Source organism: Gobio gobio, assembly GCF_949357685.1.
Source record: "Gobio gobio genome assembly, chromosome: 21".
In the NCBI taxonomy this organism is placed as follows: domain Eukaryota; kingdom Metazoa; phylum Chordata; class Actinopteri; order Cypriniformes; family Gobionidae; genus Gobio; species Gobio gobio.
This window is the reverse complement of record NC_137117.1, coordinates 45,794,907-45,809,073: the sequence shown is the minus strand read 5'-3', so window position 1 is coordinate 45,809,073 and position 14,167 is coordinate 45,794,907. Positions and strand designations below refer to the sequence as shown.

The 14,167-nt window shown below is 38.5% G+C and overlaps 1 protein-coding gene across 1 annotated transcript; it reads right to left on the bottom strand.

Annotated features, from left to right (window-relative positions):
* Positions 1 to 348: 348 nt before the first annotated feature.
* LOC307118199 (NACHT, LRR and PYD domains-containing protein 3-like) lies at positions 349 to 10,050 on the bottom strand. Its single transcript, XM_079803727.1, has 8 exons — positions 10,025 to 10,050; positions 8,921 to 9,055; positions 8,661 to 8,839; positions 6,634 to 8,577; positions 2,798 to 2,971; positions 2,425 to 2,595; positions 2,006 to 2,052; positions 349 to 1,920 (listed from the first exon to the last, which is right to left on the bottom strand). The coding sequence occupies exons 3-8, from the start codon at positions 8,777 to 8,779 to the stop codon at positions 1,373 to 1,375; spliced, it is 3,003 nt and encodes a 1,000-aa protein (XP_079659853.1). The 5' UTR covers positions 8,780 to 8,839; positions 8,921 to 9,055; positions 10,025 to 10,050; the 3' UTR covers positions 349 to 1,372.
* Positions 10,051 to 14,167: the final 4,117 nt, after the last annotated feature.

Sequence of the window (14,167 nt, the reverse complement as noted above, 5' to 3'; positions counted from 1 at the left end):
ACTAGATGTGTTTGTAAGAGTTAATGTGTGGGCATCGACTCTGGATCGTCAGTATTTGAATCTGAAAGAGCGCTTGCTCCGCAGGCGTGGTCACATTAGCAGATAATTAAGTGGCTCGCGAAAGACTGACATCTATCACTTTCAACCAGATTACATAAACACAGAATATTTGTTTTCGATTTGGTTTACATTGTTTAAAACCTGACATTTCAGCGTTTCTTTAGACATATGTCTCGTGTTTGTGAGAGAAGTATTCACTAAGCTAGAGGTCCTTTTCTGAAGACTATCTGAATGAACGTCTTTGACAGAGAGGCTGCAGATCGCGCATCTTGTTTGTTTTCTTTATTTAGCAAAAAGCAAATTTTTTTATTTATTTTTTTGTCACTGTACACAAAAAAAATAGAAACTTAACAGATTATAATGATGTGTAACACTTGCCTGAATGATAAAAAAATGACACTGATGGCACTGATAAGACCAAAAAAAAAAACAGATCGCCCCGGCGTGACCGCCGACTCGAGAGGGTTAAAGGTAAAAGGGCAGATTTAGACAAGTTAAAGACCTGCCACAGCATCTAAATTGAGTACAAGTCGGGCCACACCCAAACTTGAATCCAGCCATTCAGAAGTTAACTTACTTAGCTTTGGATCATTGTTTTTCTGCATAATACAGCGCTTGAGCTTCAATTTTGTTTCCTTCAGTTATTGCAAGTTGCCCATGCCCTGAAGCAGCAAGGCATCCTCACCAACATACTGCCAGCACCATGCTTGACCGTGTGTATGATGTTCTTTTTGTGGAAATTGGTGTGTGGCTTGTGCCAGATGCAACAGGACCCCTATGTCCCAAATAGTTCCACTTTAGACTCACCAGTCCACAAAACATTCTCCCAAAAGGTTTGATGATCCAGACAGGTCCAGCGAGATTAGGACTGTGGATTTGGAAGCTGCCTTTGGCAGTCTCAGTGCTTGGGTAACTGAGAACAAGGGAAATCTCAGTTGTCAATAATCAATAAACAACAGTTGAGCTTGTGCCAGCCCTGACCATCAGGGTGTGTTTTGACAAAAATTTAGATGATCCTTAATGTTCCTCTGGGTTTGCAATGGTTTTTGCACTGTTCCTTTGATGCTGTCCCTGAGTGTTTTGTGAGTCGTTGCTTGTTTTTGGAGAAATTTTGGATGGTCAGCCACTTGTAGGAAGATTTGCTACTGGGCCACGTTTTTTCCGTTTGAAGATAAAGGCTCTCACTATGGTTCTTTGGAGTCCAAGAGCCTTCGAGTCTTTCCATACATTTTTCAAGGTTGAATCATACAACACTACAGCTTTGAGAAGACAGTGTTGCACTGAAGAAAGTGTGAAAATGGACATCACTTTCTCAGTTGTTTTTATTCAGTCTGACAAGAGAAACTGAAGTTTCAGGATAAATACCAAGTCCACCATAAAGGGGTTCAGTGAATGTGGTGTTGAATGTGTGTATGTGTGTGAGTGTGTGTGTGTCAGAAATGCTGTAGAAGGACAGAGTGCCAACCGACCAGTCCATATATACTCCTACTCTATTAGAGGGAGGTGACGGGGGAGGTATGTAACTGTTCTTATTATTGTGCCAGGCACTAAATCTGTCATAGGAGTAGTCAAGACTCCAAGACTTCTCGTTGCATCCAAACACACAATCATCACTCGCGCCTTTTCTGCTGATTCCTTTATATGCCATTGATATAAAAGCACCCTTCCCGCTCCATTCAACCTCCCAGTAACAGCGTCCAGTCAGACTTTCCCGACACAGAACCTGAGAACATTTATCAAATCTCTCTGCATGATCAGGATATGGCAGATTTTCTTTTAAATATGTCACCTTTGTGTTCTCTTTGGACAAAAAGAAACAAGTATCTGCTGTGTTTGGATCCAGTGTGAGATCACAGGCATCTGAACACAAGAACAGTGATTAGAACCAAAAATTACATGTGAATGTTATGTGTTTGTAAAAAAGAAAGTAGCAAAGAGTGCCTACATTTCTGCAGCCCTAGTGTGATTCTAAGGTGTCCTCTGTGGTCCAGACTAAAGAAACACAAATAATTGTAGGGTCATTATTAGTTGAACGAGTTAAACTGCCCTTTGAGAAAATATCTATCTATCTATCTATCTATCTATCTATCTATCTATCTATCTATCTATCTATCTATCTATCTATCTATCTATCTATCTATCTATCTATCTATCTATCTATCTATCTATCTATCTATATCTATCTATCTATCTATCCCAGGCAGCGCATTGGCTGCTATTTTATGCAAAGATATTGCTAGTTTGTGAAAACTGCATGAAATAGCAAGAGCAAAATAAAGTACATTTCATATGACTTTGTAACTATTACGACTATGTCCACCATTGTCCTTATACTGTATACTTTTCTACTTGTACTCAACATACTTTAGCTTTTCCAGTGTGCAAAGTGGATCATTGAGTCTCTCCGAGAGTTGCTTGACCCCTAATTTTCCAGGGTGATTGTAGCTCAGATCCAGCTCTTTCAGGTGTGATGTTGACCTCAGAGCTGATGCCAAATAACAACAGCCGACCTTTGTCACCATACAGCCAGATAATCTACAAAAATAAAATAATTGGATTTTGAATTGTGCACCCATATCTCCCCATTTGCCCTTTGAGTCCACAAAATGTTTATATATATATATATATATATATATATATATATATATATATATATATATATATATATATATATATATATATATATATATATATATATATATATATATATATATATATATATATATATATAAAGTACCTCAGTATCTCCAGGAGACAGTTTGTCGACATCAGTGCATCAGAGATAAGCTTCACTCCTGAATCCTGTAGGTCATTGTTACTCAGGTCCAGCTCTCTTAGTAGGGACTTTGAAGATTGCAGAGCTGAAGTTACAATTTCACAGCATAGACCAGTGATGTTAGAGTCAGCAAGACTGAAAGACAATGAAATAGAATTTTAGGAGGTAATAATTTCCTGTCCTGACTCTGCAACTTTTAATGATATTTCAATAATTATAGTTCAAGTGCCTACTGTTTTTGTTAGTGTTTATTTACTACTATTTCTTAACTCATTTTACTTATTAAGTAAAACATTTTGTGCAAATATTGTTCTATCTTCTTATTATTGCACTGATTTTCACATACGAGTTCCTCATACAAATTAGTTCCTGCCTCGATTTTCTGACTTTTCTTGGATTATTTTCCTTGCCAATTCTGGACATTGTTCATGGGACTGTCTGCCTGGATTCTGTTTCCATCTCGCCCATTGTAGTCCCTGCGCTGCTGAGGACTTGTCATCTGCACCCACGACATCCTGACTCTCTTGTGTTGTGTTTATTTTCTGTCTTTAATAAACTGTTTAACTGCACTTGCAATTGAATTTCAAGTTATTTCCCCTGACTATCAGTCCATGATGATGGGACTATCAGCAGCCCACGTTTAGGGTCTCACCCAAAGCCTCTACAGATGTGTGTAAAAACCTATGCCTGGTGGCATATTAACAGTACACATTTTAGTCTTTCTGATCTGATTCAGTGGATGTGCATGGATTTTTCTGAAGACTATCTTAATGAACGTCGTTAATTACTATCTTAATTAAACGAACTCCGTTACACGGAGCAAGAACAATCACTGCTGAGTTTTGTTGGTGGCCATGATGTTGTGGTCCGGGAAAAGTATTTTTCAGCTCGCTCCGTTAGTGGTGAAGGAGTTGCTGAAGCCGTCCGTCTCCCACCACCCGCGGAAAAACCCCAGGCTGAATTATCGACTGCTTTTGACAAACACCAAGGTCGTGTGGTAATGTAATTGCTCTCCGAATCCACATCTCTGAGTTTTCAAGAATATATCACTTCAAAATTCACTGTTTATATCCTTTTTAGACCCCTGCAGAGCATCGTGCGGTTGCATGGGGTGTAATTTGGATGCATTTCGAGACTTGTATTTCTTTAAATGCTGGCAAGTGTTTACAAGAGCAAAATATTTCATCACCGCTCAAAAAATAAAAGAAGAATTGCACGTAAACATTTGAATTGGGCTATTATTTACGGCAGCATTTATTCTTATCATACCAAGCATATGACATTTTATTTACAGCATATACAATCATGTTATGATTGCACGAGATATGCACCACGAGAGCAGCGTGTTCTGATCACAAAACTCCTCTCCACCGTGAATAAATCACAATCCGAATGCACAAGGTTTTATCACTGACACTGAGGTGGTGTGCACAGTTAATGTGAGAATCAAAGGCGAACGGCGCGTGACACACGTCACGACCAAACGTTAGCGATGGGTTAGGCAGATCCAGAGTGGCTCTGGGCAGATCCAATAGTTTTAAACTTCAACAGAGTTCCCGCCTTCAAGGAAGTAAACGCTTGTCAATAGAGAGTGGCCAGACTCTATGTACAAATGAAATGTACGAGAGTCTGGTAAGACCAGGCTAGCAAGCCACTTCATTATCCGCTAATGCGACCACGACTCATACAAACACATCTAGTGAAGCGCTGTAACTTTACTTCAGCTACATCGTTTTGAGACGTTGAGGAATAATCCTGAATTTATTCTACTCATGCAAAGCTGTTCATTTCTAAGAGCAAAGGACTCCACAGCTGATTGTAAGGTCAGTTTATTCTGTTAGCATCTGTGAATATTAAATGCAAAAAGACTGTTTAAATATGAATCCTGTTGCAACTTTAAATGTCATACACGCAAGACTGTTTAGACAAGATTTATTTGGTTTGTTTTGTACAGATTATAACGTGTTTATTGTAAAAGAGCCTAGTGTCACAGCAATAAAGCTTTTATTTGCAAATGTCTGCTCAGATGCTATAAATATAGTACCAGTCAAACGCATTTTGCTTCATATTGATGTTTAAATATTATAGCCTGTTATTATTTTAATTTAATATCAAAGTTTGTTTTATCGAGTTAATATCGAGTTTTGTTTTGTATAAAGTGATTTTTTTTGTTTTGTAGAAAGTGAATTGCTTTCTTTACAGTGAATTTCGTTTTGTATAAATTGTATCTTAATTGTAATTATTTATTATTAAATTTTTTAACATGAGACTACTTTTAAAAACATAAAAAATAGTACAAAAATTTAGAAATGCTCTTCTTAGTCATTTTTGTCTTGTTTCTAGTCTATATTTTTAAACATTCTCAAATCAAGATGCATTTACTAGATAAGTACAATTTCTACTAAATAAGAAGAGCATTATTTTGCTCTCTCAGTCATATATGAATGAGTAGGCTCAATGATTCTCACATCAGTTTGAAGCAAAAACTCTTGGCAACAACACCCATTATTCAAAAGTCTTGTGGACACATATCTATTGTGTGTTTTGAGACCTTAATTTTAAAGCAATATTTTTGTTTTTTCAAAAATCATGCATAAACATTTTTCTCTCAAAAATACAAGCATGTACATACCGTACATGTTGCTCACATATTATGGTAGCCCAGTTTGTGCTGAATACAGTGTAATTACACTTTTGCCATTAATATGTTTATAAGCAACTGAAAAAAACACAAATTTAAGAGCATGTCAAAACTTCTAAAGGGCCCTAAAACAGCTCAGACTCTTAGGGGTTAAGGATGTAAAATGTCTACATTGACTGTTAAGGGAAATTGTTTTGTTGTGCATCTTGTAAGTCGAAAGCTGCATATGTGACTGAGTAAATTATTGTTTTATGTGTTGTTATTTTTTCAAATAGCTTTAAAAGGTCATTTAATGTACATTCCAATTTATACAAATGCATGATTACGCACTGTAAAAGGGGTGAGGATTTATGTTTAAATTTGTGTTATGCCAAAGGTTTATTATTATTAGACTATACAACTATTTGTGTGTTTACTTATAGTTTTCACGATGCTTATGCTGATACCAGAAGAATTGAACAAGAAAAAAACGATTGCACCCGTTTGAGACTCTCTGCCATTATTAAAGAATCCAAGGGCAGCTACATGTAACAAGCCAAAAATCACAAGACAACACTGCAACAGGAGTTTCTAAAAATCTTCACCCTGGCAGGAGTTTTCAAAAAAGTTTGGTTTCAGTGACTGGACACTGGGTTTGTCTGTGGACGAACGGCCAAACCACATAGAAAAAGCTGCGGTTTTGAAAATACCTATGTTGGTGTGGACAGGGCCTGAGTTAATTGGTTTCTAAGGTTTTTCATTGCTTAATGGAGTTTTATCACCTGTGTGTCATTTCATTTATTGGTTTGGTTGTGTATATAAGCCCTGTGTTTATTTCAGTACTTTTTGTTTGGTGGTTCTGTTCACGTTTTCTGGGTTCTGTGTTTAATAAAATTTAAACTGCTCAGTTTAGATTAAGAGCATTTACTCATTTATTTGCAAACCCATCACTTTCTTAATGGGTCAGTGGCACTTGGACCCTGACCTACAACACCAGAATTTAGGTGTCCAAAACCTGCTTCAGCTAGCCTTACTGTTGTGCCCTTACTGAATTGTGTTTCGCAGTACTGCTAGCAGCTACATTTTTCAATGGATTAAACCTTTCAGGGAGGCTAATGTTTCCCTGCAGGCTCTTTATTGTACTCTTCATTCATTGTAATAGATAATTAACACTCACAACGCTTTTCTGCAGTTGATCACAGCTGGTATCAGTCTTCTTCTACCTTCCTCCGTTGTGTTGTATTTTTTCAGGTCCAGCTCATCCAGCACCTCCTCTGACATCTGAAGCATGTAGGTGATTGATGAACATTGAGAAGGAGTGAGTTTCTCTCCGTGTTTGTCTGATGCCAGATACTCCTGAATCTCCTTGCACAGAGACTGATCTTTCATCTCCAGCAGACAGAGGAACAGATTGATGGATCTTTCAGTAGAGAGATCGTTCTTCTTAATTGCCTTTTTAATATACAGTGAAGTTTTCTTGATGCTCTCTGAGCTGTTCTCTGTGTGTGTCAGTAGTTCTTGTAAGAGTCTCTGATTGGACTCCAGTGAGATGCCCAACAGGAATCGCAGGAAAAGATCCAACTGTCCATTTTCACTCTCTTTGACTTTTTTGAATACACGTGCATGCAAATTATGTAGTGAATCAAAAAGTGCTTCTCTAGCACTACGTAAATAGCAGTAAACCACATAAAAAGCTGCAAGAAACTCTTGAAAGCTCAGATGAATGAAGCAGTAGACTTTGCTCTGATGAATCACAGATTCCTCCTTAAAGATCTCAGAACATATCCCAGAATACACTGAGGCGTCAGTGACATCTATACCACTTTCTTTCAGGTCCTCCTCATAGAACATCACATTGCCCTTCATCATCTGTTTGAAAGCAACTTCAGCAAGTTTCACAATCACTTCTCTGTTGGAATCTCTCTCTTCATATTTCTGACTCGCATTGATCTGAATCAGCAGGAAGTGGATGTACATTTCAGTCAGAGTGTGAGAGATTTCCGCACTCAGATCTTCTTCCAGGAGCTTCTGAAGCACAGTGGATGAGATCCAGCAGAAGACGGGTATGTGGCACATGATGTGGAGGCTTCTTGCTCTTCTGATGTGTGAGATGATTCTGCTGGCTTGATGCTCGTCACTGATTCTCTTCCTGAAATATTCCTCCTTCTGATGCTCATTGAATCCCTGAATTTCTGTCAGACGGTTGATGTATTTGGAGGGGATCTGATTGGCTGCTGCTGGTCTGGAGGTGATCCAGATGAGAGCAGAGGGAAGCAGCTCTCCTTTTATGAGCTTTGACATCAACACACCCACTGATGAAGTCTCAGTCACATCAGAAAAGTTCTCACTGTCCGATAATATCAGTGGAATTCTGTTTTCATCCAGACCATCAAGGATGAACACAACTTTACACTCCTCATAAATCTTTGAGTCCAGATCTTGAAGTTCAGGATGAAAGTCCAGCAGAAGCCTGTGAAGACTGTACTGATTATTTCTGATCAAGTTCAGCTCTCGAAATGGAAGCACGAACACGAAATCTACATCCTGATTGGCTCTTCCCTCGGCCCAGTCCAGAATGAACTTCTGCACAGAGACGGTTTTTCCAATTCCAGCGATACCTTTAGTAAGAACAGTCTTGATTTTGTCTTTCTCCTCACAACCTGGTTCAGATGAGGCTTTAAAGATGTCATTGCAGTCAATTGGAGTGTCTTCTGAGTGTTGTGCTCTGGCTGTTTTCTCCATGTGTAAAACCTCATGTTCTTCATTCACTCCTTCACTCTCTCCCTGTAACATGTAGAGCTGTGTGTAGATCCTGTTCAGGAGGGTTTGATTCTCTTGCAGTTTGATTCCCTCAGATAAGCTCTCATACTTGTTCTTCATAATGGTTTTGTGTTGGTCTTTGACTTTCTGAAGAAAATAATCTGATTGGTGAGAATCCTGCTGCAGATCTCCAGTCTCCTCAATCGGGGCTGGTTCCATGTCAGGGCATGTTCTAGATCTCTTTCTGTCTGAGCCGCCAGCACACTGTCTGCTTAAACACTCGCCACAGACTGCATCTGCCAGAATCTGCTCACAAACTCCACATCTGGACTGACACTGGATTAGTTCTTCACTCACCCTACTGTAGAAATCCAGGGAAAGGATTAGCCATAATTGTTGTGTGCATACAAAATATACTCAACTAAAAGAATTACCAATGTTTACCTTGGTTTACTGAATCCTGATTTATCATGAAATTCAATAGGTTGTGTACGAGAACAGTTGCTCTTCATAGAGACACAGCTGACAGCAACCCCCTCTTCTTCCTTCTCATGGAGATTCATTTTTGGTGTAGTCCTGAATCTATATGTTACTGTAATTATTATACTTGAGTAAATTCACATCTAGAACAAAAAAGAGAGAAAACAATTTTTTTTAAATGAGCCATTTCCTTATTATGATGCCCTGTGATTTTTCCCTCTTACCTTTTTATGCTTGGGCTGGATGGCATGGCTATAGCCTAGTGTGCTGCACTCATGACAGAGTTTGGATTTTAGCTCATAAGATTCTTTCCTAATCCCATTCACACTAGTCATTTCCTGTCACTTCTCCACTGTCCTCTGAAAAAGCAAAATGTATAAAATGTAAAAAAAAAACATTTATCTACATTAATCACTGTGTTAGCGGTGACATAGTGATATATCCTGGCTTAAGAAGCATTTTCTGATTTTTAAACTGTATGCTGAAAAATTATAGCTGTACAAATTCCATTTTGTCTCAATTTCCTCTTAAGCATTTTTGATAATAAGCCAGAAAATAAACAAGAAACACTAGTTAAACAACAATAATCTGCCATGGTTGTGCCGGCAGCTACAATCAATCTTTTTTCTTTCTTTCTATCTCTGTGAAGTGATTACAGTTTCCAGGCATTCCAACTCATAGTTATGTACTTTCCACAACCCAAAACTGTTTCTGTTTAAAGCAGAAACAAACTTTGGCAATATTACATTATGGCCCAGCTTCACAGACAGGGATTAAGCCAGGATTAGGCCGTAGTTTTTTAGGACATTTAAGTAGCTTTTATAAACGTACCTTACTGAAGGTAAGAAAGAAAAAAAAACATTACTGGTGTGCATCTTGAGACAAAACAATAGCGTTGGCATATTTTAAGATATGTCACTGAAAGTTTCTTTCAGTTAAAACAGCTCAAACATGCATTTTAGTCCGGGACTACCTTAAACCATGTCTGTAAAACCAGGGGTATATGATTAAAAGGTCATTTGAAAAGTACATATTTAACATGTAATATATACATAGTCAACTCTTTGATTTTACATGTTATGCAATTTGATTTGACTTATGTCTCGCACAGACTTACAGATAAAACGACTCCATTAAATGCTGTAACCCTGCAGTTAGATAATAAAATTAGATTTCGATGGTCCTCTCAAATAACATGTTATCATTAATAAAATGCCTTTGTGAAAAAGACAAAAACCTCATGCACTACATGATACAATTAAACTTAAATGTACAATATTTACTGTACATAATGCAGAACAAATGTAAAGACATGATAATGCACTCACCTTGCAATGTGTCACAACTCTGGCGTGTTTGATACAGTAAAGTATGTCTGCACATGCCGGATACATCTGGTTAAACCAGTTGACTTGGAGTTTTGTCCAGAGCTTATACATAAAAAAGTATATTGCCTCACTGTTCCTTTTACAGTTCTCAGAAAATCAATTGTATGTATATGAAAATGTTATCTGTATCAGGACATAATTAAAAAAAATCTGGCCCTTGGCAGGTCTTAATTTGGTAAATAAAACCTCAGATGAACAACAACACATAACATATTACACTGTCATTATTTATCTAGCAAAAATAAAACCAAAATGGAAAACATTTACATTACATTTATGCTTTTATCCAAAGCGACTTACAACTGAGGAGTATAGGAAGTGATCCGTCATGAAGAGCGAAAAAATGCACAAAGTTTTGTACACTACTCAGTGCAGCACAGGCTACAGTAAGGAGAGGAAAGAGGAAAAGGTTTTTTTATTAACATTTTTTTATGATGAGGTTAAGTGCTCACGGAAGAGATGAGTTTTCAGCTGTCTTTTGAATGTTGTCAGTGATTCTGCATTTCGGATGGAGGTAGGAAGATCGTTCCACCAGCAGGGAACGTTGAATTAAATTGGAAAAGCCATGGGTGACAAACTAAGCACACCCTTACTGTTAACATAGGAATAAAAAGGGTAAGTAACGGCCAGGCACTGCTAATCAAATGCCTTTGATTAATTGATCACCCGCAAATGTGATCACCTCTATAAAAGCAGAAGTTCTGGCAGTTTGCTGGTCTGGAGCATTCAGGTGTGTGTAAACACAATTTCAAGGTTGAAAGACACCAGCAATGATCTTAGAGAAGCAATTGTTGCTGAAGAAAAATAAAACGTCACCAGCATGCGGCGGTGGTAAACAAAAAGACCATGATGAATCGCACTTTGGCAGTTGTATGTGTTGAAAAAAGAGGAAGCGGCGAAAGAGGAAGGGAAAATAGCTTGAGGTAAGCAGTTTTAAGTTTTAGCCATGTCGCTTTTTATTGACTGGTCGTAGCAGCAAACACATCCACATCCACATCCACATCTACATTACTCTGAATAACAAGCCACATGTAATTTGTATTCAGGAAACTTGGCTTAAGCCTCATTTGGATTTTAAAGTTCAGGGTTATAATAATGTGCGTAGGGTTAGGATTTCTGGAGTAGGAGGGGGAGTGGCTACGTTTATAATGGAAGGAGTAACATTTAGAAAAGTTGAAGCAAGCAATGAATTTGAAGTAGTGAAGTGGGTTGGGGATCAAAATAGAGGAAATTAGGGGAGTAAATCAACATAGTCTGGTTTGGTGAAGAGATTTTAGTGGGCATAGTACATTATGGGGAAGTGAAAAAAAAATATTTTAATGGAAGTACTAGCAAAGATATGTTAGATGGGTGTGATTTGGTGTGTGTAAATGATGGAAGGGCAACAAGAGTGTATTTAGCAAAAGGGAATTTTTCTGCATTAGATTTAACCATTGTTACTGGAAACCTGGCAAGGAGTAGCCTGGTCCTACCAGACTCTCGTACATTTCATTTGTACAGAGAGTCTGGCCACTCTCCATTGACAAGCGTTTACTTCCTTGAAGGCGGGTACTCTGTTGAAGTTTAAAACTATTGGATCTGCCATAACCAATCACTAACATTTGGTCGTGACGTATGTCATCTCAAACTAGCGCACAACATCATTTACATTTACATTTATGCATTTGGCAGACGCTTTTATCCAAAGCGACTTACATTGCATTCAAGGTACACAATTTACATTTTTGTCAATTCTTGCTTTCCTTGGGAATCGAACCCATGACCTTGGCATTGCTATCGCCATGCGCTACTTTTTGAGCTATAGGAAAGCCAAATCAACATCAACATCATCGTTCTCAGCCACTCCCTCTGTTCGCTGATTAGACTGGCTAAAATTTGACTGGAGAAAACCAGAGAATATACCGCAATCCCAGATGGAGTACTGAAGGAAAATAAAAATTGAGCGGAAGTACGTAGGAGGGCGGAGCCAGGCTAGGCAAGAAGGTCAAGTCAAGTCAACTTTATTTATATAGCGCTTTTAACAATGTAGATTGTTTCAAAGCAGCTTTACAGTGTTAAACAGGAAAATAATGCAGCATAATTTTATTCAGCTGTATAGCCATTCTGGAAAAATTTCAAGTATCATACAGTGACAGTGTGGGCTTTAGATTAATAATTTGATCAGTAATTTAGTTTAAATGGTTAATTTAGTTTATTATTTAGATGTATTTTGATGTTTAGTTGAAAAATTTAGTGTCCCCAACTGAGCACGCCAAGCCAGAGGCAACAGTGGCAAGGAAACCAAAACCCCATTAGGTGACCTAATGGAGAAAAATAAACCTTGGGAGAAACCAGGCTCAGTCGGGGTGCCAGTTCTCCTCTGGCCAATTAACAAACAGCGTATTATTATTATTATTCTGGCAGTTTTACAGCTCGGAGGTCATAATAGATCAGAATATTCGAGGGACCGGGGGCAACATGCTGGAGACGGGTTTATTGAGGATGATGTTGATTAAATAATTATTAAAGTGCAATATTCGAATGATCGGAGGCAACACGCAGGAGACGGGTTTATTGAGATGCCGTGTCAATGAGGCAGTTTCAGGGGGAGTCTAATCACGGTCTCCCAGACACTTCGGGGTCCTGTGTTGGTCTTCTCTGGGCGCAGGTCCACCATCTGATCTGGATACGGCCCGGATCCAGCTGACTGCAGTAAACCTCGGGATAAAACAGAGAGACTAACATTAGCGTAGATGCCATTCTTCTGATGATGTAACGAGTACATCAGGTGTTATGGGAAGTGTTCCCGGTTCCGGCTGACCTAGTTAATGCAGCCTAACAATCATTTCATTGAAAAAGTGTTTTATGTGTATGCCACAGTAAAGAGATGTGTTTTTAGTCTAGATTTAAACTGACAGAGTGTGTCTGCTTCCCGAACAATGTTAGGAAGACTGTTCCAGAGTTTAGGTGCTAAATAGGAAAACGATCGACCGCCTGCAGTTGATTTGGATATTCTCGGTATGATCAACTGGCCAGAATTTTGAGACCGCAGTAGACGTGATGGAGTATAATATGTTAAGAGCTCGCTCAAGTATTGGGGAGCTAAACCATTTAGTGCTTTGTAAGTAATAAGTAAGATTTTAAAATTTATGCGATGTTTAATAGGCAGCCAGTGCAGTGTTGACAGAACTGGGCTAATATGGTCATACTTCCTGGTTCTAGTAAGAACTCGAGCTGCTGCGTTTTGGACCAGCTGGAGTTTATTTATTAAGCGAGCAGGGCAACCACCCAGTAGAGCATTACAATAATCTAACCTTGAGGTCATGAACGCATGAACTAACTGTTCAGCATTTTGCATTGAGAGCATGTGCCGTAATTTAGATATATTTTTAAGATGGTAGAAAGCAGTTTTACAGATGCTAGAAACGTGGCTTTCAAACGAAAGATTGGTATCAAAGAGCACACCCAGGTTCCTCACTGACGACGAGGACTTGACAGAACAGCCATCAAGTGTTAGACAGTATTCTAGGTTACTACTTGTGGAGCTTTTTTGTCCAATAATTAAAAATTCAGTTTTTTCTGAATTGAGTTGCAGGAAATTACCAGTCATCCAATGTTTTATATCAGCTATGCATTCCGTTAATCTTGTGGATTGGTAAGTTTCTTTAGGGCGTGAAGAAATATAGAGCTGAGTATCGTCAGCATAACAATGAAAACTAACGCCATGCTTCCTAATGATATCTCCCAGTGGTAGCATGTACAGGGTGAAGAGTAGCGGTCCTAGCACTGAGCCTTGCGGTACTCCATACTGAACTTGCGATCGGTGTGACATATCTTCATTTACTACTACAAACTGATAACGGTCGCATAGGTATGATTTAAACCATGATAATGCAATTCCACTAATACCTACATAATTTTCGAGTCTATTCAAAAGAATGTTGTGGTCGATAGTATCAAATGCAGCGCTAAGATCGAGTAACACTAATAGAGAGATACAGCCACGATCGGATGATAAGAGCAAATCATTTGTAACTCTGACGAGAGCAGTCTCAGTGCTATGATACGGTCTAAATCCTGACTGGAAATCCTCACAGATACCAT